At 55.2% G+C, this 22,818-nt stretch overlaps 3 protein-coding genes across 4 annotated transcripts; 2 read left to right on the top strand and 1 right to left on the bottom strand.

Annotated features, from left to right (window-relative positions):
* Positions 1–317: 317 nt before the first annotated feature.
* On the bottom strand, positions 318–3,145 carry Smim45 (small integral membrane protein 45). Of its 2 annotated transcripts, none has more exons than XM_090358166.1 (3): positions 3,066–3,145; positions 2,848–2,966; positions 318–703 (listed from the first exon to the last, which is right to left on the bottom strand). In XM_090358166.1, exon 3 carries the CDS (start codon positions 621–623, stop codon positions 417–419), a length of 207 nt encoding a protein of 68 aa, XP_090214292.1. In that variant the 5' UTR covers positions 624–703; positions 2,848–2,966; positions 3,066–3,145; the 3' UTR covers positions 318–416. The 2 variants fall into 2 exon arrangements, 1 of the variants encoding a protein (XP_090214292.1); XR_016539660.1 differs by lacking the exon at positions 318–703 and adding an exon at positions 1,058–1,109.
* A 1,902-nt stretch (positions 3,146–5,047) lies between these two features.
* Cenpm (centromere protein M) lies at positions 5,048–13,830 on the top strand. The gene is made up of 7 exons (XM_090358151.1): positions 5,048–5,143; positions 5,490–5,569; positions 6,731–6,823; positions 8,155–8,234; positions 9,513–9,604; positions 11,687–11,847; positions 12,049–13,830. The coding sequence occupies exons 1-6, from the start codon at positions 5,087–5,089 to the stop codon at positions 11,825–11,827; spliced, it is 543 nt and encodes a 180-aa protein (XP_090214277.1). The 5' UTR covers positions 5,048–5,086; the 3' UTR covers positions 11,828–11,847; positions 12,049–13,830.
* Positions 13,831–18,784: 4,954 nt separating this feature from the next.
* Tnfrsf13c (TNF receptor superfamily member 13C) lies at positions 18,785–19,752 on the top strand. Its single transcript, XM_090358139.1, has 3 exons — positions 18,785–18,929; positions 19,011–19,310; positions 19,532–19,752. The coding sequence occupies exons 1-3, from the start codon at positions 18,785–18,787 to the stop codon at positions 19,711–19,713; spliced, it is 627 nt and encodes a 208-aa protein (XP_090214265.1). The 3' UTR covers positions 19,714–19,752.
* Positions 19,753–22,818: the final 3,066 nt, after the last annotated feature.

Here is a 22,818-nt window from a genome sequence, read left to right as displayed (position 1 = left end):
GCGGGGACCCCTGCGCCGTCATGGTTTTCACAGACACGAGAAGGACAGTCTTTGCAAAGGTGGTGGGTAGTCTTTATTATGGCGAGCTGCCATAAGCAAGGCGTGCTGGGGGGAGGTGAGCCCCGGTGGGGAGGGGGTGGGGGGCTCTGGGGAAGGGGAGGAAGACTGCAGCCAGGGGAGGACAGGTCCCCACTGCCCCCCAGCTCACCTCCCCATGTCTGCCGCCCTCCCCGCCAGCCCCAGAGCCTCAGGCTCAGCTGAACCAGGCCCGCGCCCTCCACAGGGGGCTCCTTCCCGGGGGGGGGGGGGGTGACTGGGATTCAGTGGGGAAGCCCGGGGTGGGAGACACCGGCAGGCGGGGGGAGGGGCAGCCCTCGGGGCCCCGGAGGCCGGGTTGTCCCGCGCCGTCCGCGCCCTCAGACCTCGGGGCCCCCGAAGGCCGGGTTGTCCCGCGCCGTCCGCTCCCGGCGGGGGTCGCGGCCGCCCGGGGGCCGCTGCACGCGCCACTTGTGCGCCTCCTGCAGGCCCGGCTCGAAGTAGTAGATGCAGGCGCCGAAGCCGGCCAGGATGAGCACGGAGACCACCAGGTAGACGGGCACGAACCAGTCCAGGAAGAGAGGCATGGCGGGCGGGCGGGCGGCCGGGTCCACGGCGGAGCGCCTGCCGGGGCGGGCACGGAGGGGGGCGGCCTTCACCCCGCGGCCTGGACGGGGACGGGAGGGGGGCGGCCTCCACCCCGCGGCCTGGAGGACGCCCGGCGCTGCCCTCCCGCTGGCTCCGCGGAGGGCGGATGGGCTGGAGAGGAGCCGTAGCCAGGCCGGGCGCCTCGGCCCGAGTCGGCCTAGTGGCGGAGAGCTCGCCTGGCGCAGGACCCGGGCTCGACCCCCAGTACCCAGCTAGGGCGCAGCGGCTGCGGTGCTGAGGCTGGAGTGGTGGTGATGGACAGGCAGGGGTAGTAAACCAGGGCAACCGAGCAAGAAGGACTCGAGGACGTGAGAGCGGCGGGTTTGGTGTCTTTCCCCCTTTTGCTGCTCTTGTTCTCTCTCCTTTCCCCGGTCCTGGGGCTGGGGCGTGAGCTCGGGGTCTGAGCACTGCGCTTCCAGCTTGTTCTGTGTGGGGGACCCAGGAACTGAACCCGGCCTTGGTGCCGCTAGACAAGCACTCTACCACTAGGCCGAACGCCGGCCTCCTTTCTGATTTTTCTTTTTTGTTCCTTTATATCTTTGGTAATGGATGAACGCAAGGGTGAGCGAACCCAGCCGTGTACTCATTAGACACTGCTGAAATGAACGATATGACCCGTGGGTGGAGATGGGAGGGGAAAACTGGGAGAGAGGGAGGGAAAGGGTGACGTTATCCAAAAAGAAATGTTCTCACTTACATAACTGGAACCCCTCAACTGTCACCTTTATAATAACAATACAAATTGTAAAAAAGAAAGATGCATTTGCAACATGCTGTCCGGCACAGAATCAGCATGGACAACATCCACTGAGGCAGAAGTGGGGAAAGCAATGCAGGGGAGGCTGCAGGCGCCAGGACCTACACAGAGGGATTCCCTCAAACCCAGAGCTGCCCTCAACTGTTTCCCACCCATCTCTCTGCCTCATGTCCCCACTATGTGCTGTTGTGGAAGTGCCTGTCTCTCGTTGGCATATTATCCTTTGTTTTCCTGATATTGTGCTTCACATTCCTGGTAACTAGGCAAACTCCTATTCACACCACTAAGGCCAGCTTATCTGCTTGCTCCAGGGCTAGAATACTACAGGGCCTATTTAACCCATCCTAAACATTTCCTAGGTATAAAAAAAGGAGGGGGACGGCTGAGGTGTCCCCTTCCTGCCCGCTTGGCAGGCAGAGGGCACATTCACAGAGCTCAGACAGGAAGTGGCAGAGCTGGGGTTGGAGTCCCCTGCAGAAGGAGAGACATCCCCAAACAGCATGAAATGAGCAAGGGTCCATTGTGGTTTCTGGGAGGGAAGCAGAGGGATTGATTGAAAGCTCTCCCCCTCTGGCTTCTGCCTCCAATCTCCAGCTCCTTTTCTCCTCCAGTCCCAGATAGGGAGGCCAGAGGAGGGGAAAATGTCACTTCTGGGTCCTGCATCTGCCTGGGGTCTCCCAGTTTTTAGCACACTACTCCCTAAGGTCCCCACAGACTAAAACGGTGAGGTGAGGTGCCATGTTCATGGAGGGATACAACCAAATGTGATTTACTGTCTGCAGCGGCAGAGGCAGGGACAGCATGGAGAAGCCAGCATTTTCCTACCCCTTCTGCCTTTTGGAGGCTCAGAGCACTGCCTGGTCCTTCAGTCCTGAGACTGAAGGAGGAAGAGGAAGGATGGTCTACACTGCCTTGACTAAGGTTGGGGGGACTCACCCCCCACCCCATCACAGGACAGGCTGCAGATCTCCTTCCAGTTTTTAAGCATGATGATGGTATGGAACAGACGTCTGAAATGTTGATCGCCTATGGAGCAGAATTTAGGCCCCACCCCCACCCCAAGCGGCTCCAACCCAGTGAACTAAATTGCAGGCATTCTGGGGTAGACAGAGGACCCCTCCAGGCCTTTTTCTTGGCTTTCTGGCTATGGCTTATACATGTGGATACACAAAAACTCTCAGACCTTTCTGTATGACCTTGATTTGTTTCTCAGCTCTCTGGGCTTCAGGGTTCCTTAATGCAGTGACAAGGTAGGGTTGGGGTTGCCAAATTATCTCAAAGGAATTTTTCAGGCCCGTTTCAGACAAGGTCCTACCAGGGACCTTGTGACAGTAGCAAAGCCCCTCTCTCTGTGTCTCCCAAGCCCCCAGTACCGTTTGGTGCCCCCTGCATGCCCATACACCCACCTCACGCCCTGCAGATACCAGATCGGGGCTTTGCACTGACCGCGCCTGAGCAGCTCAGCGTTGGCCCGTGGACTCAGTCGCAGCTGCAGTCCCCAGAGACACTGCCATCTGTGGCCACTCTGGGTGTTGGAGGCAGAGATAGGATTAGGTCAATGACTCCCACAGGAAACAGAGCTTCTCAGGCCCAGGTGCTCCCGGTGGGCCAGGAAGGGACAGACCTAGGCTGGCTCAGAACCCTAGTCTCTTTCTCTGTCCATGGGAGACCCTTTCCTCTGTCGCCCATTCTCAGGATGGCAGGAGGCGGGGCCTGTCTTAGCCAATCAGCAGCTGGATAGCGCAAGGGCTTTATTCTCTGTTGCCCTGGCAACCAGCCTCCTTTTTCTGGTTTCCTCTATCTGCACGTGGTGTGGCAGATGACAGGGAGGGCAGGATTGGGGAATGCAGGAGCCATGAGAATTACTCAGCAGGCCGCTGGGTCCCAAAGCTGTAGGTTGGGAGAAACTGAAACTGAAGCGTCTGGCAAGTGGGTGGAGACACAGAAGCAGTGACAGGCACAGCCGCTGAGGGTCCCATAGTAGAGAAAAGATCCAGGACTGAGGCAGGCAGGACACATTGGCTCAGTGGAGCTTCTTTTTATATTTAGTTTTTTCACTCAGGCGAGTCTAGTGTTCTACCATTTGAGCCACATCTTCTCTTCCAGGTTTTTGCTGGTAAATTGGAGATAAGAATCTCAGCCTTTTCTGCTTGGGCTGGCCTCGAACCATGATCCTCAGATCTTGGTCTCCAGAGTAGCTAGGATGACAACCATGAGCCACCAGCAACCGGCAGCAATTCTTGATAATGGCTTGTGAATTGGAGACTAGCACCGTGAACAAACTAGTGGACAGGCAGAAAAGAACAGTCCAAAGGTGATTGTTATTTTAGGTAAGGTTTCTGATAAGGTGACTCACCTTATGATTCAAAAACATAAATGAAATGAGAAAACAAGTCATTAAGTCTGCAGAGAAGCTTCTCATCCAGAGGGAAAGGGAAGGCTAAAGGTTCAAAAGCAGGAGGATATCTGAGGCACAAGCTAGTAGCTGGCATCACAGGAGGGGGTATTGGAAGGAGAAGAATGAATGAGCTCAGAGAGATTGTCAGGGACAGACTCACAGAGTCTGAGGTCATGCCAGGCCTCTCAGTGAACCGAAGGAGAAGGGGATAGGGAGTTGGTTTGATCCGAGAAGTGGTCTGCTCTCATTCTGATGCTGTGTGAAGGCTTGGGGCAGCCCTGGGAAACTGGATGGAAGCAGGCAGCCAGGCTACAGGTTCCACTGGTCTAGGATATTGTGTGGGGGCAACATCTTTTTGGCTATGTTGTTAGTACCGACAGGTTTTGCTTGCAGACTTCATGCAGATTATAAAGAGTCCAGAATGACCCCAAGTTTTTATTGTCAGCAGTTGTAAGGCTAGAGTTAGGTGTCGGGGGTGGATCTAGAGTATAGTGAAGGAATCCCAGAAAACCTGAGACATATTGTAATGCCCAAGTCCCAGGACAACCACCAAGAGACCACTGAGAGTCACGTTCTGAAATGCAAAAGCAAGGCTTTATTCAGGCGGGCTAGCTCCAGGCTTCCCCACAGGGCAGAGCCTAGGAGGAAGCCCTGAACAGAATTTCTACAGGGCTTTTAAAGTGAAAGACTACAGATTTACACCAACACAGCCATCAGCTATTGGAGTGAGATAAGGTAGGGGTTAGGGACACTTCAGGGCTGTAGAGTCCTAATTAACAGTCTGAGGGTAGTTTTATGGCTTTGGAAAACAAATGCCATCCCTTGAATTTACTCGATTTCTGGTTAATTTTAACACACACAGGTCCGTTCCTGGGACTTAATGGCAGCACAATGCGTTTCTTTGATTTATGTGCACTTTTGGGTGGCTCACAGTTTACATAAACAAGACATTGCTGCTTCAGAATGGGGGCGCTTTTTTTTTTTTTTTAGCTCTTCAATATGACAACAGCTCTGTCCAGCATCTCATGTGCCTGAGTTCAGTGCTAGAAAGGTGAGAAGAAACAGGGCGTGGTGGTTTCCAGTCTACTCAGTCTGTTTCCCCTCCCATCTGTAAAAAGAGGTAGCGGCTCCTTTAAGAGCGCCGCCCCTCCCGGAGTGACGCGCCCGCCTGGTCCGGAGGGCGGAGCTCCGGGCCGTTTGAACGTCCGGCGCGTCGGGCGAGGGTCCCGGCCGGGCCTGCGGCTGGGATGTCGGTCTTGAGGCCAATGGACAAGCTGCCTTGCCTGAACAAAGCCACCATCTTGGTAGGCGCCGATGGCCCCGCATCGACCCGCCTGTCTCCCCTGGCCGCGCCGCGGGCCCGCGATCCGGGCGCCTCCTCAAGAGCCGCGCGGTGGAGCCCGGCCAGTGGTGGGCGGGACAACCACTCTCAGAGCCAATCGGTGTGCGCGGCTGGCTCGGTGCCCGCTGGTGATTGGCTGGGCGGGGCTGCCCGCGGGGCAGGGTTTTCCCGCCAGGCGCGGTGCGGGTGGCGGGCGGCGGCCGGGCCGGGCCGGGCCTGGGCTCGGTGGGGCCCGATCTCCCCGGGGGAGGGGAGGCTGCCAGCGCCGGGCGCTCCCGGGATCCCAGCAGGGCGCTTTCCCCCCGCAGCTGGTGGGCACCGAGGACGCACGCATGCAGCAGCTGGCGGACGCCATGCTCCGGGAGGACTGCGCGTCCGAGCTGCAGGTGTGAGTAGCCGGGCCGGGGGGGGGGGGGGGTGCCGGCCCCGCGCCGCCCTCGGAGGCTGTGCCCCGTCTTCAGCCCCGCGCCGCCCTCGGAGGCTGTGCCCCGTCTTCAGCCCCGCGCCGCCCTCCGAGGCTGTGCCCCGTCTTCAGCCCCGTCCCGACCCCAGGAACCGTGTGTCCCTTCTTCCTCCTCGCAGTACCAGGTCACCCGTCCGCAGGGCGCAGGGCCTCGCACCCTGAGATCTGAGGACAGCGTGTGAAGGCCCTGGCGTAAGACTTTAATCCAGTTAACCACTCCCCACCCCCACTCCACCCCCCCAAAAAGACTAGGGCAGCACCCAGGCGAGGATGCTGGAAATGCCTCTGTAAAACTTGCTTCCTTCCAAACCCAGTGGAACGCGCTGGGTAACAGTTACAACCAGCAGGCTTCACTGCCTGCACACAGCTCCATCCCACCACAAACTCGGAGAATTCCTTGACGTCTCCTAAATCTGGAGATAATGTAGAAGCACGTTTTGCTTTTCTTTTCCTGGTAGGGAGCAGAAACCGCTGATGTTCTTAGTCAGGTGACTAAACATGTGTATCATTCTCCCTGATGGAAAGAAAGATGGGCTCAGGGGGCAGTGTTTAAGGGACTTCCTAAATCCTGAAGCTTTTTCCTCAGAGAGTTAAAGTGACCTCTACAAGATAGAATAAGCACCTTTTTTGGGGGGGTGGGGTGGGGAGGTGGAAGAGTGGGAGACTGTGGATAGAGCTAGTTGTCTGCTAAGTTGTTTTGCAGGCTTTCAGACTGAAGAGCAAACACTAACCAGTGATCTCAAACACACAGTACAGACACGGAAAGGAATTGTTTCTTTCTCTTTTGGTGCCAGTACTGGGGCTTGAACACATCCCTTCTTGGTCTTGCTTGGCTTTTCCACCCAAGGCTGGTGCTCTACCACTTGAACCACCATTCTTGGGGTTTTTTTTGGGGGGTGGTATTTGAGTTAGGACTCTGAACTTTCTGCCAGGGCTGTCTTTGAACTTGGATCCTCAGATCTCAACCTCCTGAGTAGCTAGGATGGCAGGTGTGAGCCACCAGTGTTCAGCAATATGGGAAAAGGCCATTATGAGGTGGGTCTGTATCTCTTCAGCCTGCTTTTTCTTTCTTTCTTTTTTTTAAAGCCACCTGGCAAAGTCCCTCCCTCTGCCTTCCAATGGGAGTCGGCCCCGGATTGATCTGATCATACTTGTAATTAACCTTCACAGCAAATACAGGTGAGAGGCAGACAATGAGGGCTGTCTGGGCTCTGGCTGGTCTGGCTTGGGAGTAGCTGGGACTGTGACTTCACTTGGGATGGGATAGGAAGGAGGTGGGGAGAGGCTGCCTGGGCGAGGAGGAGCTGGTAGCCCGTGAATAATGTCTAAAAGACATCAACCAATGCAATACTAGTCTATGAGACCCTATCTACAGTGAACTAGCAAAAATGCTGCATCTGAGATGTGACTCAAGAGGCAGAGCCAGTCATAATTGAAAAGCTCAGCAGGTGCCTAGGGCCCTTAATTCAGTCCCCCATTCGAGTACCAACTAAGAGGAAAAAAAAAAAAAGTATAGTTAAAAAAAAAATAATAGCCTGGCACTGGTGGTTTATGCCTATAATGCTAGCTACTCAGGAGGCTGAGATCTGAGGATCACAGTTCAAAGCCAGCCTGGGCACTAAAGTCCATGAGACGCTTACCTCCAATTAACCACCAGAAAACTAGAAGTGGTGCTGTGGCTCAAGTGGAGAGTACTAGCCTTGAGCTGAAGAGTTAAGGGACAGTGCCCAGGCCCAGAGTTCAAGCTTCATGGTCAACAAAAACATAAATAAAATAAAAGTCGGGTACTTGTGGCTTACACCTGTAATTCTAGCTATTCAGAAAGCTTAAGATCTGAGGATCGAAGTTTGAAGCCAGCAGGGGCAGGAAAGTTTATAAGAACTATCTTCAACAAACTACTCAGAGAAAGCTGGAAGTGGCACTGTGGCTCAAGTGGTGGAGCACTAGTCTTGAGGGAAAAGTTCAGTGTTAGCATCCAGGCCCTAAGTTCAAGCTTCGTGACCAATAAAAATTTTAAAAATAACTACAAAGCCAGGAATTTAGCCTAGTGATGGAGTGCTTGCCTAGGATATACGAAGACCCAGGTTTGATTCCTCCGTACCACATACATAGAAAAAACCAGAAGTGGTACTGTGGCTCAAGTGATAGAACTCTAGCCTTGAGAAATCCCAAGGACAGTGCTCATGCCCTGAGTTCATGCCCTAGGACTGGCAAAAAAGAAAAAATAAAAATAACTACATTGGGATGGGAGTTTGGCCTAGTGGTAAAGTACTTGCCTAGCATGCACGAAGACCTGGGTTCGATTCCTCGGTACCACATACATAGAAAAAAAAAAAAGCCAGAAATGGTGCTGAGGCTCAAGTGGTAGAGCTCTAGCCTTGAGAAAGTCCAAGATAGTGCTCAGGCCCTGAGCTCAAGCCCAGAACTGGCAAAAAAAAAAAAAAAAAAAAAAACTACATTGTAAAACTATCCTCTGGTTTATTTTCTCACCCTGGCCTGTAACCACCCAGCTTCCAGATTGTGGAGGAGTCTTTGTGCCACGTGGATGCCAGATTCTTCCTGGGCAAGCTCTGTTTCCTTATCACAGGTGGTAAGTGTGTTCCCCTCCCCAGGACTCCCCAACTCTCATCTCCACCAGAGACGAGTAGCAGGGCAGTGGAGTAGTGGAAGCTGAGCAGACAATTCCACTATTGCTGAGTTGCCTGTTGCCTTGGGGCTTTCACAGGAAAGCCCAATCCTTGCAGAGCTGTGGAATAAGCAGAGGATGGCACCTCATACCTGTAATCCTAGCACGTGAGGAACTGCCAGATCCAGGGCAGCCTACACTACACAGTGAGACGTCATAAAAAATTAATAAATACAGATAGTCGTTTGCTTTTGTCTTCTAGTGTTAGCTCCTATTACTGTCATTCTGTGAGTCCTGAAAAAGTTCTGTTGTTCTGAGACTTTGAGTTTAATATCAACAGCTAACCTGCATCAAATGCTATGTATCTATATCTATAGCTCTCTATGTGTGTGTGTGTGTGTGTGTGTATTTTTTTTTTTTTTTTGCCAGTCCTGGCTTGAACTCAGGGCCTGAGCACTGTCCTTGGGATTTCTCAAGGCTAGAGCTCTACCACTTGAGCCACAGCACCATTTCCAGCTTTTTCTATGTATGTGGTACCGAGGAATCAAATCCAGGTCTTCATGCATGCTAGGCAAGCACTCTACCACTAGGCCAAACTCCTGGCCCAAATACTATTTTTATGTTGTTAATCTTTCCTGGGTCTTGAACTTAGGGCCTGGGCACTGTCTCTAAATTTTTTTACTCAAAGCTAGTGCTCTGCCATTTAAGCAACACTTCCATCTCCTACTTTTTGCTGGATAATTGGAAAAGCGACTCTCATAGACTTCTCTGTCAGGGCTGGCTTTGAACCCCAATCCTTACATCCCATCTCCTGAGTAGCTAGGATTACAGATGTGAGCCACGGCACCTGGTTCAGAGCTCACTCTCAGCGCTATTGGCCTTAATTGGCTAATGAGATGGTCTTGACAGCCCAGCAAAGATGTCACAGAAGGGCTAGGAATTTGGCCTAGTGGTAATGGGTTTGCCTAGCATGCATGACGACCTGGGTTCCATTTCTTAATACCACATGCATAGAAAAAGCCGGAAGTGGTGTTATGGCTCAAGTGGCAGAACACTAAGCCTTGAGAAAGCCCAAGGGCAATGCCCAGGCACTGAGTTCAGGCCCTGGGACTGGCAGGAAAAAAAAAGAAGAAGGTGTCACAGGATTGTCACCTACTGACAAGGGAGGAGCTGAGGCCTGGGGAATGGAGAGTCTGTGGCCAGGGTTTCCCAGATGTACTGTGGTGTGTCTGGCATTTGCAGCTGGGCGGGAGAGCCACTGCAGCGTGCACCAGAGTGCAGTCGTGAAGTTAGCCCAGACCTACCGGAGTCCCCTGCTCTTCTGCGACCTGGAGGTGAGGAAGCAGCTCACAGCGGCCAGCACTGCACTCGGGTGTGGGGCGGGGGCAGTCAGCAGGCTGTGGGTGGGTCACTGAGCCCCCTGGTGGAGGACTACTAGTGGAATAGAGACATGGTAAGACCCTGGTTTGAATCCTGGTCCTGCAGGGGTCACCTTAGTGTACACAGGCATAAAGAAGGGGTATGTGCCAGTCTCTGTTTATGACACCTTTGTGTGTGCACATATGTACACGTGAGTACACAGGTGTGTCAGTACCTGCAGCTTGAATTCAGGGCCTCATGCTCTCACTTTTCCTCGTGGCTGGTGTTTACCACTTGAACCACATTTCTACTTCCAGTTTTGGGGGTTTCATTGGAAAATAGAAGTCTCATGGGCTGGGCGCTAGGGGCTCATGCCTGTAACACTACCTATACTCTGGAAATTGCCTTTCAAAGCTAGCTCAGGAAGAAAAGGCTGTGAGCCTCTTAACCTCCAGACAACTACTAGGACCTGGAAGTGGAGCTGTGGAGCCCCACGGCCAACAAATAAAACGAGTCTGAGGAGCTTTCCTGCTGCTGGGCTGACTTTGAACAGTCATCCTCAGATCTCAGCCTCCTGAGTAGCTAGGATTACAGGTGTGAGCCCCCCCACACACACACCTGGCTACATCCCTTATCTCTAGTTGGGTCTGGGTGTGTGGGAGCTGCTATCCTTGATGCCTTCTGATCACGTGACATGATGCAGTTCCATTTGTGACCATGAAGTGGCAGGCTGCACCAATTTACCGGTCCTTTTGAAGCCTGGAAACTTTTTTTTTTTTTTTTTTTTGCCAGTCCTGGGCTTGAGCTCAGGGCCTGAGCCCTATCCTTGGACTTTCTCAAGGCTAGAGCTCTACCACTTGAGCCTCAGCACCACTTCCGGCTTTTTTCTATGTATGTGGTACCGAGGAATCGAACCTGGGTCTTCATGCATGCTAGGCAAGCACTTTAACCACTAGGCCAAGCTCCCAGCCCAAGCCTAGAAACTTCTGTCTCAAGACATTACTTGCCTGTGACTGCTCAGAGCATGGACCCCACCCCCACCCCCCGCAAATGAAACCCCAGGCTTTATTGCTGGTGATACTGGGATTTGAACTCGGGGCTTTGCTCTTACTATTCAGGTGCTCCGCTGTTTGAGGCGCACCTTTAGTAGGGATCTTTAGTTGGACTGTTGTCCCAGTTGGCCTTTCAGAGCACATCCTTCTGCTGGATCAGGCTTTCGTCTGTCCATATTTGTAGGGTTTACACGGCAGGAATCCCAGCCCCCCGTGGACCGGAAGCACATAGGAGGTGTGGGGTTGGTGCACAGGACCTCTGTTAGTGCCTTGGGGATACAAAAAAGATTCTCAGACTCTAGAGAATGAAGGCAAAGTACCAAGGTCATGCCTGTAATCCTAGCTGCTCAAGAGGCTTGCAGTCAAAGATCAAAGACAGCCTGGGAAGAGAGTCTGTGAAAGTTGTTTTTTTGTTTTTTTTTGTTTTGTTTTTTTAATAATACTGGTCCTGGGCTTGGACTCAGGGCCTGGGCACTGTCCCTGAGCTTTTGTGCTTTAGGTTAATACTCTATGACTTGAACCACAGCTCCACTTTTTGGTATTTTTGGTGATTAATTGGAGATCAGCATCTCACAGACTTTTCTGTGTGGGCTGGCTTTGAACCATGATCCTCACATCTCAGCCTCCTGTAGCCAGGATTCCAGACGAGAGCCACCAGCTTATGAGACTCTTTCTCCACTAAGAAACCAGAAGTGGGGCGTTGGCTCAAGTGATAGAATGTGAAAAGGCAAAGAGATAGCTCCCAGGCCCTAAGTTCAAGCCCCACGCTTGCACACACAGGAATAAAGATTCAGGTGTCCTTAGCCAACTCGGTGGGACTGAGGTTCAGGGGAAAGGTCCTGCAAGGGACACAGGCACTCCCAGCGAGCAGGGGGTTTGAAAGCCACAGAACCGGCTTGAGGCCACCCGGAGATGGCACCCCAGCTAGAGAGAGGTCCCCAGAGGGTAAGTTGCCTCTGAGGCCATCCCAGACTGTGTTTCCCCCATCTCTGCCCTTCCCTGCAGGTGGAGAGTTTCCGGGCCTCCATGGCTCAGCGCCTAGTACGCATGCTGCAGATCTGTGCTGGCCACGTGCCCGGCATGTCAGCCCTGAACCTGCTGTCCCTGCTCAGGAGTTCTGAGAGCCCCCCACCCGAGGAGCTGTGAGCTGCCAATGACTGGCCGTGGTGAGGACCAATCCGGGCTGGCCTGGCCTGGGTGGGGAGGGGACCCAGCTGTCAGCCCCCAGCACCTTCCAGCTCCTATCCCTCCGATGTAGTGTATCACCAGATCTACAGTTTTCTGGTGGAGATTTGAGTCTCATGGACTTTCCCTCCCAGGCTGGCTTTGAACCTCTATCTTTAGATTTCATCTTTTTTAAATTACAGGCGTGAGCCACCAGTGCTGGGGAGTCGGGTCCCCTGTGAGGGTTTGACACACCTGGCTGGCTTCAAGGAAGACAGCGAGTTCAGAGATTCCGGTTGAGGCCCTGCATGTCACTGTGTCATGTGTCACCGTCATGCATCACTGAGCCCTTGTCACAGCACTCTCCCAGCAGACCCAGGAGCTTGCTGAGTTCCCAGTTCAGAGTTCGTGAACCTGAGACTCATTAGTGCAGTCACCCAGCTGACAGGCAGCAGAGCCCACCCCTCTGTGTTCTCCCCCTTGTCCCTGCTGGGAGACCCCCGAGAGGCAGGTGGAAGGACAGAACAGGCCTCGCCCCTGAGAGAGGCGGTTTTTAGGGTTGACCTTTGTTTGCGCTGTCTGAGCATTTTTGGCTCAAGGCCGGTGTGCTACTACTTGAGCCACAGCTCCACTTGCAGCTTTTTGAGGGTTAATTAAATATTTGAGTCTCGCAGACTTGTTTTGGGTCAAGGAGCTTGAACTCAGGGCCTGGGTGCTATTCCCAAGCTCTTTTGCTCAAGGCTGGCATTCTAGCCACTTTGAGCCACTTCTGGTTTTCTGGTGATTCATTGGAGATAGAAGTCTCACAGACATTCCCCACCCAGGCTGGCTTTGAATTGTGATCCTTCTATCTCAGCCTCCTGAGTAGCTAGGTTTACAGACATGAGCCACCATGCGTGGCAGGGCTGGTTTTTAAAACCCTTACTCCCTCTTGCTACAGTCTCGGCCTTGGGACATACTAGGGCTCTGCTAGCCCTGAGGAGAAGGTGGCAGAGGGCAACCCAACCTTTGCACTGTACCCTTGGGGGTACACCAGTGGAGCCCTCCCAGGGTATTTTGGGGCCAAAAGAATAAACTGGGAGACGGAGGTGACGGGTTGCTTTGTCTTTAAGGCGACAGGCCTAGAGAGCCAGCCTTCTCTGTATCCTGGGTGGTAGAGGCTGGGGGCTGGGGGGAAGACAGGGTGCACAGAGCTTGCCACCTCTGGTACTGCATTTCACCTCACCCTGCCCCCAGCCAGCATGGGGTACACCTCTCCCTAGGGTCCCTGTGCCACATTTTCCTTGCCACCTGGTGCCATTTAACAAGAGAAGTGGCATCACATTCTCCGGCGAGGTCCTGGAAGCCGTCCAAGTGCCGAGGGAACTCGGGCTGCCATTGCTGCCAGCGCCCTGTTGGGCTTGGCAGGAGCCTGGAATAGAGAGGCTGCCTCCCCAGGCCTGGGCTGCCTGCCCCCATCATAACACAGTGACATGGCATCAGGTGCCCTCAGACCTGCTGTCCCCGGAAGGCTGGGGACAAGCAGCCCCTCACCGTCTGGAGGCCCAAGGTAGCGCCCGGAAGGAATCTGAGGGAATTTGAGGACCATCTCTACCTGATGAGCCTGGCTGGGGTGGGGCCAGGGCTGCATTCTGGTGGCACAGCCTCTGGCAGCTCATTTGTCATGGTGACCTTCAGACTCCATCGCAGGATAGAGTCGGGCTAACTGGAGGCAGGGTTTGAAAGTGGAGGACTCGGGGACCATGGGTCTGTGAGGTGCCCAGAGGATCAGCTGAAGATCCCATCTGGGCCGGAAGTTGCCTAGAGGAAATGCCCAGAACTCCATGGGGCGGGGCTTGCTCCTGGTCACAGCATCATTTATGCCCCTCAGGCCACCTGGCTTTGGACAGCTCTGGGGCTAAGCCCAGGAAACTGGAATTCTCTGCAACGAGCAACTCAAACTCAAGGGTTCTGGCCCTGATTTGGTGCTGTGCTGTGTGTGCATGTGCGTGTGTGTGCGCATGCGCGTGCCAGTACTGGGATGTGAACTCAGAGTCCGGGTGCCGTCCCTTAGCTCTCTCACTCAGGTACACAGCTCCACTTCTGGTGGTTCAATGTAGATGACTGTCTCGCCAGCTTTTCTGCCTGGCCTGGCTGTGAGCTATGACGCTCAGTTCTGTCTCCTGAGCCTTTGAGGTTACAGACAGCTGTGAGCCTCCAGCACCAGACCAGTGTTTTCTCATGTCCCTGTGGATATGGCTGGCCTCAGCAAGGAGAGGGCACTGCACCATGGACTCTGAGTCCCCCATGGCAGAGGCAGGGTCGACCTGAGCACAGGAAGTGTCAGGACCCAGCCTGTGAGTCCCCCCATCAGCTTCTGTGGCATGTGGCAGCTTTCCTGGAGCATATGCTGCAGGTATCTCCCCAGGGTGGCTTGCATGGCTGCTGGAGGTAGGAAAGGCAAGGCAAGCCTTGGGCCTCCCATACACAAAGGGGTGCTGGGACGGGCCTGGCGCCAGGGCTCCCACACTGAGAACTCCGTCCTCTGGAGGACCAAGGAAGAAGGGCAGGGATTCTGGGCAGTGCCCTGGCCCTCTCCACGAGTGGAAGTGAGGGAGTCTCTAACTCCCCACGCAGGCCAGCCCCATGGGCTCCCGGCACTCACTCCCCAGAAGCCGCCCTCCGGAGGAATGCAGGCTCCCCGCCAGTGGACCTACCCCACGACCCCTGCCCCTGGGCCATCTCCTCCATGGGTATTGTGGCAGAGCTCAGGTGCTATCTGGCTGTCCCTGTCCACTGCAGGCTGGTAGTGGGGAGGGTGGCTGTGCCCTCCCTCCAACCTCCTCCCCTTAGGATCACTCAGGTCCTGCCTGAGTTGCCTAGTTAAGCAGGTACCCTCACTGGAACTTGAACTCCTGTCTCCTGCATGAGGAACTGGACATGTTTCGCTCTTTCTACTTTAACCCTGTCATACTAAATTCTGTGCTAAAATGAATAAAAAATCAAATGTAGCCCTCATCTTTCTGCCATCTCCTGAACTTTCCTCCCCAACATTTCTCATTCCTCATCTGATAAATTCTTGGTCTTCTGCTCTTGGGTTGTCCCTGGTGGCACGTAGTAGGTGCTCCGTTAGCACCACTAGTCATGGATGGTGAGGTGTCTGCATGTGGGCGTGATCTCACAGGACGATCCCACCATGCTGTTCTGCCATCCCGGACTAGGGAGTGTGTGCATGTGCACAGGTCTGTGTGTGTGGTGAAAGTAGCAGGAAACCAGGTTCTGGTGGCCCACGCCTGTAATCCTAGCTACTCAGGAGGTTGAGATCTGAGCGAGTCCAGGGCAAGAAAGTCCATAAGACGTATCTCCAACTAACCAGCTAAAAGCTGGAAGTGAAGCTGTGGCTCAGATGGTAGAGTACCAGCCTTGAACATACGAGCTAAGGGACAACAGCCAGGCCTTGAGTTCAGAAGAAGAAGAAAAAGTGGTAGGAATATTTATATAGGAAAACAGACTTTCAATAGACTGAAAGTAGGTCATCTCGAGTGAGAACGGCCTGGAGGAGCTTTGCAGCAGCATCCTTGTACGTCAGCTAAGCAAACACCTGAGATGGCTAAAGGGCATCTTCAGGAAGCAAATTTAGTGCTGTCACTGAACAGGGTGCAGCCAAGAGCCCCCTTGTGAAGTACCCCACACCCCAACACTGACACACTCAAAGGATTTGACAAGGTCAGCAGAGCCCTCCATGCCCCTGACCACGTGACAGCAAACCCGTCACCGTAAAGGCACAAACAATCCAGAATGAGGGGCTTCCAGGTGCCAGCCGAGGCCACCTGTGGGGACCCCAGGAAACTCCCCTTTACTCAGAGTTCTGTCTTGTTTGGGGGCTTTTTCATGAGAATGGCTTCAGATATGACTGGCAAAATTACAACTCAAACTACTTGTGTAGTCCAGGGTGTCACAGTTCTCACAGAAGTGTCATATCCAGATCTGGAGGGGCTGGACCTCTCTGCCCCCAGGGAGAGACATATCCAGATCTGGAGGGGCTGGACCTCTCTGCCCCAGGGAGAGACAGTGGCCTCACCTCCCTATCCCGTCCCTAACACATTGCTCCAGTTGGGGCAAAGGCCCTGTTCATGCTCTCCTGTGCCTGCTGGGTCCTCGGGGAGCCTCGTCCTTATCCCATGGTGTTTGGGGAGGTGTTTTGGGGGCCAAAATTCCTTCCCCCTGATGTCAAGTTAGTTTTTAAAAAAAAAAAAAACTATACAGCCAGTCTGGGAGTTTGGCCCAGTGGTAGAGCACTTGCCTAGCATGCACAAAGACCTGGATTTCATTCCTCAGTAACTCCTACACAGAAAAAGCTGGAAGTGGTGCTGTGGCTCAAGCAGTAGAGCTCTAGCCTTGAGAGAGCTCAAGAACAGTGCTCAGGCCCTGAGCTCAAGCCCCAGGACTGGTTAAAAACAAAAAAAAACCTTTACAACCAGGGGCTGGTGGCTCACACTTGTAGTGCTATCAATTCAGACGGCTGAGAACCGAGAATCTTAGTTCAAAGGCAGGAAAGTCTGTGAGACCTATATTTTTTCCTCAAGACTAGCCCTCCACCGCTTGAGCCACAGAACCACTTCCAGCTTCTTCTCTGTATGTGGTACTAAGGAATCAAACCCAGGGCTTCATGCATGCTAGGCAAGCACTCTACCACTAGGCCACACTTCCAGACTCGCTGTATAGTCTTTTTTAAAAACTAACTTGACATCAAGGGGAAGGAATTTCCTTCTTTTTGGTGCCAGTCCTGGTGCTTGAACTCTGGGCCTGGGTGTTGTCCCTGAGCTTATAGCTCAAAGCTAGCATTCTACCATTGGTTTCTTTTTGGTGATTAATTGGAGCTAAGAGTCTCAGACTTTCCTACCAGGCTGGCTTTGAACTATAATCCTCAGATCTCAGCCTCCTGAATAATTAGGATTACAGGCAGGAGGCACTGTGCCTGACTATGAGACTCTTCTCTCCATTTTACTGAAAATACAATAATAAGTGGAGCCAGCCTTGGGTGAAAAGGCTAAGGGACCGTGCTGAGACCCTGAGCTCAAGCCCCAGTACCGACTCCCTCCCCCAACTTGTATAAACTTGATTTAAGAGCAATGAAGAAAATCTACTGAAGTGCAACCTAAGATTTCCCACACTGGTGAAATTTCTCTTAACCACCAAATCAGCCAAGCAGAGTTTAAGGTCTACCACAACCCCCACCCCACTTTGGAGTCAGAAGGTAGGGCTGGGGCCAGTACTGCCCCCAGCCCACACATGACCCCAGAGGCTCTTTGCTGTTCCCCACTTAGCCCAGGACACCTGGCTTTGTTGGGGCCATGGAAAACACACCAACACTTGTATTATATGAGTAATTCCATGCCAGCGCCCCAGGTGGCCAGCCTCCCCGTCTCTCCAGGGTGACAAATGCTATAATTCTGTCAGTGAGTCATAGCTCTTGCTTTTTCTCCTGGGCCTGGGGGCGTGGAGGGGAGCTCCCAGTCTCAGAAGGAGGCAAAACAGCTAAGGCTGGAACATGGAGGCTCACGGACCCTGAGTTCTCACCCCGAGCCCCAGTGGGCCTTCTCTCCCTGGGACAGGTGCTTTCAGTCTGGTCCGGCCCGAACGTCTGGTACTGAGCAAGATGCCTGGAGTGTAGGGTTCGGGGACCCTAACAGAAACAGGGCATTAACTACCAATAGAGCTGGAGGTGGGTGTGCGGGGAGGGCGTGGCCATCTGCCTTGGTTCCCACCCCTAGATGGTTCAAAACAAAACAAAAACACAGTCTCTGGGGGGCTCCAGGCTCCCCTCCACCCCTCCATACACCCACAATCACCCACACCCCCCAACCCACTTCTCCTTTGTTAGCTGCCCTGCCGCCTACACCTTCCTGCTGCAGTCACTGGCCCACAGGCGCGCCAGGGTCCCTTGAGGCTGGCGGGGGCAGCTGTTCCCTTCACCATCCCTCTGCTCCGGCCAGGGCTCTAGCCTCCTATCTGGTCCTTCCAGACTCTGGCTCACAGCAGCCAGGGAAAGGAACCTTCTGCGTAAAAACAGCTAGGTGTCAGTAGCTCAGCCCTGTAGGCCCAGCTACTCAAGACTGAGATCTGAGATGGCAGTTCAAAGCCAGCCCGGGCAGGACTGTCCCTGAGACTCTTCTCTCCAGTTAACCAGCAGAAAGCTAAAACGTGGAGCCACAGCTCCAGCAGAAGGGTGCTAGCCTTAAGCAACAAAGCCCCGGGTTCAAGTCCCAGCAGACACACGCCCGGCCCAGAGGGACCCCTACTCGGGCTGCCGGGGGTGGGGGCCCCACCTGCACCTCTGGACCCTGAACTCCCAGCCTGCTCGGCAGCCTTGCTCCAGGTCCAGGTGAGGGGGCTGCTCCCCCTCTCCGGGCCTCTGCCCTTGCCCTGCACAAAGCGCCCGTCCCGCCCCCACCGTGCAGGTCTCTCTCCCCATAAGCTTCGCTGCCCTGGGACCGCGGCCCTTCCTCTGGCGCTCACCGCCCACCCTGAGTGTTCAGGGGTCCGCCTGCCCCACCCCAAGGTCCGGCCTGCTCCAGGCTCTACCCCTCCACCCCATCCGGGAAGGGACGGCCTGTCTGCCCCGGCCTCCAAGGGCCTCCACGAGCAAGGGGAGGCCACCCAGACTCCTCTCTCATTCCCGGTGTCCAGGCCCCGGAGCCCCCTGACTTGGCCCCCCGCGCCCACCGACTCCAACTGCCAGGCTGGGGAGGGGGGCGGGGAGGGGACCTGGCGGCCGGGGCGGCGCCGCGCGGCCGGGGCCCCTGGGTGGCGGACCCGGGGGCGCAGGTGAAAGGGGAAGGTGCGGGGCGCAGCCCCACCCCGGGGCCCGGGCCGACGGGGCGGGGCGGGGCGGGCGGCGCGTTTCCTCCCCGAGGGCAGCGGGGCGGCAGAGCTGGGGCGCAGCTGCGCGGCGGCCGCATGGGCCGGGCGCGGCGCGCGGCGCGGGGCCGGCCGGGCCGGGCCGGGGCGAGGCCCGCGTCCTGCGCCCGCGCGCACTGCTTCGACCCGCTGCTGCGGCGCTGCGTGTCCTGCAGGCTGCTGCGCACGCCGGAGCCGGGGCGCGGTAAGCGGGCGGGACGCGGGGGGCGGCGGCCGGGGCGCCGGGGCGCGGCGCTCACCGGCCCTGTCGCCCGCACCCCCGCAGGCTCTCCTCCCGCAGACCCGCGCCCGTCGCGCCCCGCCTCGCCGTCCGCCCGGCCCGCGGCGGCGGGGAGCAGCGCGGCGGCGCCCGGGACGGCGCTGCAGCCGCGGGGCGCGGCGGGCGCGGCGGGCGCGGGGCCCGGGCGCGAGGCGGCGCCGCCCCTGCCCGCGCTGCTCCTGGGCGCCCCGCTGCTGCTGGGCCTGGCGCTGGCCCTCGCCCTCGTGGCCCTGCTGAGCTGGAGGTGGCGGTGGCGGAGGCGGCGCGGGGCGGCCTCCGCGGAGCCCCCCGACGGAGGCCAGGACGGTGAGTGCCGGGGCTCGAGGAGCCGGGGCTGGGGACCGGGGCCCCAGGCAGGCTGAGGACGGGGTCCGGGCGGCGCCCCCCCGCCCCGCACTTCCCGTTCGGGGCCTGTCACGTGCCGCCCCTGCCCTCCCCGTCTGTGACAGCTGGCCCCGCGGAGGAAGCTTCCAGAACAGGGAGCAGGGAAGACGGTGACCCGTGCCCACGCTCCTGTCTCCACCCAGAGCCCCCGGACAAGGTCTTCGTCCCCATCTCGGAAAGCCGCGCCGCCTCTGCTCCTGCCTGGCCTCCACCCGGAGAAGAGTCAGACGTGGCCCCGCCAGGCCCCGGCGTCCCCGTGCCGGCCACGGAGCTGGGCTCCACCGAGCTGGTGACCACCAAGACGGCCGGCCCCGAGCAGCCGTAGGCGGCGGCCCTGCCCTGCGCCTGGGCCTTCAGCCCTGGGACAGACGCTGCCTGCCCGCCCAGGCGAGCCAGGCTGCCGGCTGCACCCTGCAGAGGGAGCGGCTGTGAGCCAGAGTCCCACCAGCGCTGATGGTCCTGAGTCCCTTGCTGTGCGTGTGTGTGCGTGTGCGTATGTGTGTGCATGTGTGTGCGCGTGTGTGTGCGCATGTGCGTGTGTGTGTGCGTGTGTGTGTGTGTGTGTGTGTGTGTGTGATGGTACTGGGTTTGAACTCAGGGCCTTGCATTCTTGCTTGGACAATGCTTGAACAACCAGCATTTCTGGCCTTTGTGCAGGCTGGCTTGGAACTGTGATCCTCCCCTCTCGGCCTCCTGAGTAGCTGGGATTATAGATGTGAGCCACCAGCATGTAGCTGCTCCCACCTTTTTGAATGGACAGATATAGATCACGTGGCTATCATTTGAGTGTGTTCCCTAAGACTTTAATCCCTACTGTGATAGAGCTAAGACCTCAGGGAGGTAACTAGAATCAGACAAGGTCAAGACTGGACACCGATGGCTCCTAAGAAGACAAGAAGAGACAATACCGTGCAATATCCTGTACCACGTCTGAACTCTGCCAGCAAGAAGGCCATGCCCTAGCTGTGGGCTCTTGAGCCAAGCCACCAGAACTATGAGCTAAATAAATCTGTTATCTTTATGAATTTACCCAGCCTAAAGCATTTTGTTATAGTCATGCAAAGCAGACTAATACAGATACTCTGAGTAAGAGGTTTTTCTTTTACTTGGGGAAAACATACTATTAAGATAAAATTAATCTGAGAAAGAGACCAAGTGGGAGGATGCTTAATTTGTAACTGAGCGTCGTGTTTCTTTAATACTTGTTCTCAGAGCTGCCCTGCTTTCAAAATGATGCCAGTAACAGCCACGAGTAACCAACAGTTTCTCATTAGGATATAGCATACAATTATTTGCAATTATTCAGTTTAATTTTTTTATGGTTCTTTGCTCACCCAGAGCTTTGCATATACTAGGTAAGTGCTCTGCCAGTGGGCTCCAAGATTACTTTTTAGAGAAAAACTAGGAAAGAAAATATTTTGCTGCATTCTTAAGTATCTGTATCCCAAGGTCAACCCTAGGTCAACTTGACCCAATCTGCCAGGACCTGCGATGCCATTTCCACCCTGGAAGCAGCTTCTAGAACCAGAGGCTGAGCTTGACAGGAGATCTACATGCAACATCATGGCCTATGCTACAAAACCAAGCTGTCCCAAACACCCTGGCAAGACACGCCCTGAGGGACTACCTGGAGCCCAGCCACTTTGGGGGCATGGCCTACTCAGCCATGCTCAGGACAGGACATGGGATCCACAGGTGTTGACTCCAAAGAGAGGCCAGGCCAGGCCTGTGGCTGGAGCCACATGAACTGAGGTGCCCCTAGGCTCGCCACCAACCCATTGGAAGCTGCCCCCGGCAGTGGTTTCTGGGAACTGGGGCCAAGATCCTCACTTTGCGCTTGGGGTCCCACTGTGCCCTTGCCAGTAGCTGTCACTGCTGCTGCTGCCTGCCCCCTACACGAGACTGAACCTCAACTCTGCCATGGATGGCTTCTTTGGACCTTGTCACTACTTTACCCCCTGCTTTTTTTGGCCAGTCTTGGGCTTGAACTCAGGGCCTGTACACTGTCCTTGGGTTTTCTCAAAGCTAGAACCCTACCACTTGAGCCACAGCACCACTTCTGGCTTTTTCTATGTATGTGGTACCGAGGAATCAACCTGGGTCTTTGTGCATGCCAGGCAAGCACTCTACCACTAGGCCAAACTCCTGGCCCACTTTGCCCCTTTTGGAAAGAGCACTGAACTGGTCATTAAAAGATGGGATTCTGTATACTAATTTCCCTCCAGGGCCTCGTCTGTGTTCTGGTCTAGGCACCAGAGGCTTTCTGCCTGCCTCCCTGAGTTGTCCGCTAGAGATGTGTGCCAGGCACCACCCATTTCCTAGCCAGTGGCATCTGGAGCCCCTCGAACCTGAACATTCATACCTACATGTCTGACCACCTGTTCCCTGTCTCAACTCATCTCAGATCTGCTCAGAGAGACTGGTGTCTAGGGCAGGGCACGTGGTCAACAGCGGGCAGCAGGTTGGAGGCCCACCTGACACTGCCTATTCCATCCCTGGCTTAGGAGGAGTCCGAGCTGTTCCTCCAGCTCAGCCATAGCCAAGATCTTGACTCAGAATGGGGACGAGGGCGAGTGCTCAGACATGCAAACCTGTGGGGCACCTCTCTGTCAACCCTGGGTGCCGTGAGGTTTCCCTCTCTGATCTCAGGTTCCCCTTCTGAATAATGGGGAGTTGGGTACAAAGTTTTTCCCCTGGTCTGTGACTCCCCAAAGGAGAAGAGCTGGAAAGAAAGTTAGAGAATTCTCGGATGCATCTCCATTTCATAGATGAGGAAAACAAACTCCAGATAAGGAAAAAGTGTGGGATTACTGTCCTCCACGAATAGCAGGAGGGGAGGGGAGCTGGCACAGCGTCTCCTTACCAGGAAGGGTTCTGACTACGCAGGTGATGGAATCAGCTCCCCTCTGGCCTAGGTGTTACTTTCTAAGCTTGCTCTTTGTAACAGCACCTGGAAGGGGGGAGGGTGGGTAGGTTTTTGTGTCTGCTTAAAAATAAGCTTTTAAAAAAAAATTGAAATGAAATCCAGACAAGCAAGGCGTTGGTCCAGGAGGAGCTGTGGAGCCGTAGCCCATGTTCAGCGACACGGCCGTGCAGCGGGAGTGGTGATGTGGATTCCCATCCGCATCCTGCGTGCTGAGCTTCTCCAAACACTTCAAACGTGCCCCCCCATCCCCGTTCTCTACCTGAGCATCTGGTTATTTTCAGGTTTTGCTGTTGGAGGTACAGGGAGCTTCCTTCTGTACACACCTTTTTTTTGCCAGTCCTGGGCTTGAGCTCAGGACCTGAGCACCGTCCTTGGACTTTCTCAAGGCTAGAGCTCTATCACTTGAGCTTCAGCACCACTTCCGGCTTTTTTTCTATATGTGGTACCGAGGAATTGAACCCGGGTCTTCATGCATGCTAGGCAAGCACTCTACCACTAGGCCAA

Source organism: Megascapheus bottae, chromosome 2, assembly GCF_031878675.1.
Source record: "Megascapheus bottae isolate mThoBot1 chromosome 2, mThoBot2.hap1, whole genome shotgun sequence".
Taxonomy (NCBI): domain Eukaryota; kingdom Metazoa; phylum Chordata; class Mammalia; order Rodentia; family Geomyidae; genus Megascapheus; species Megascapheus bottae.
This window is presented reverse-complemented; position numbering and strand designations above follow the sequence as displayed.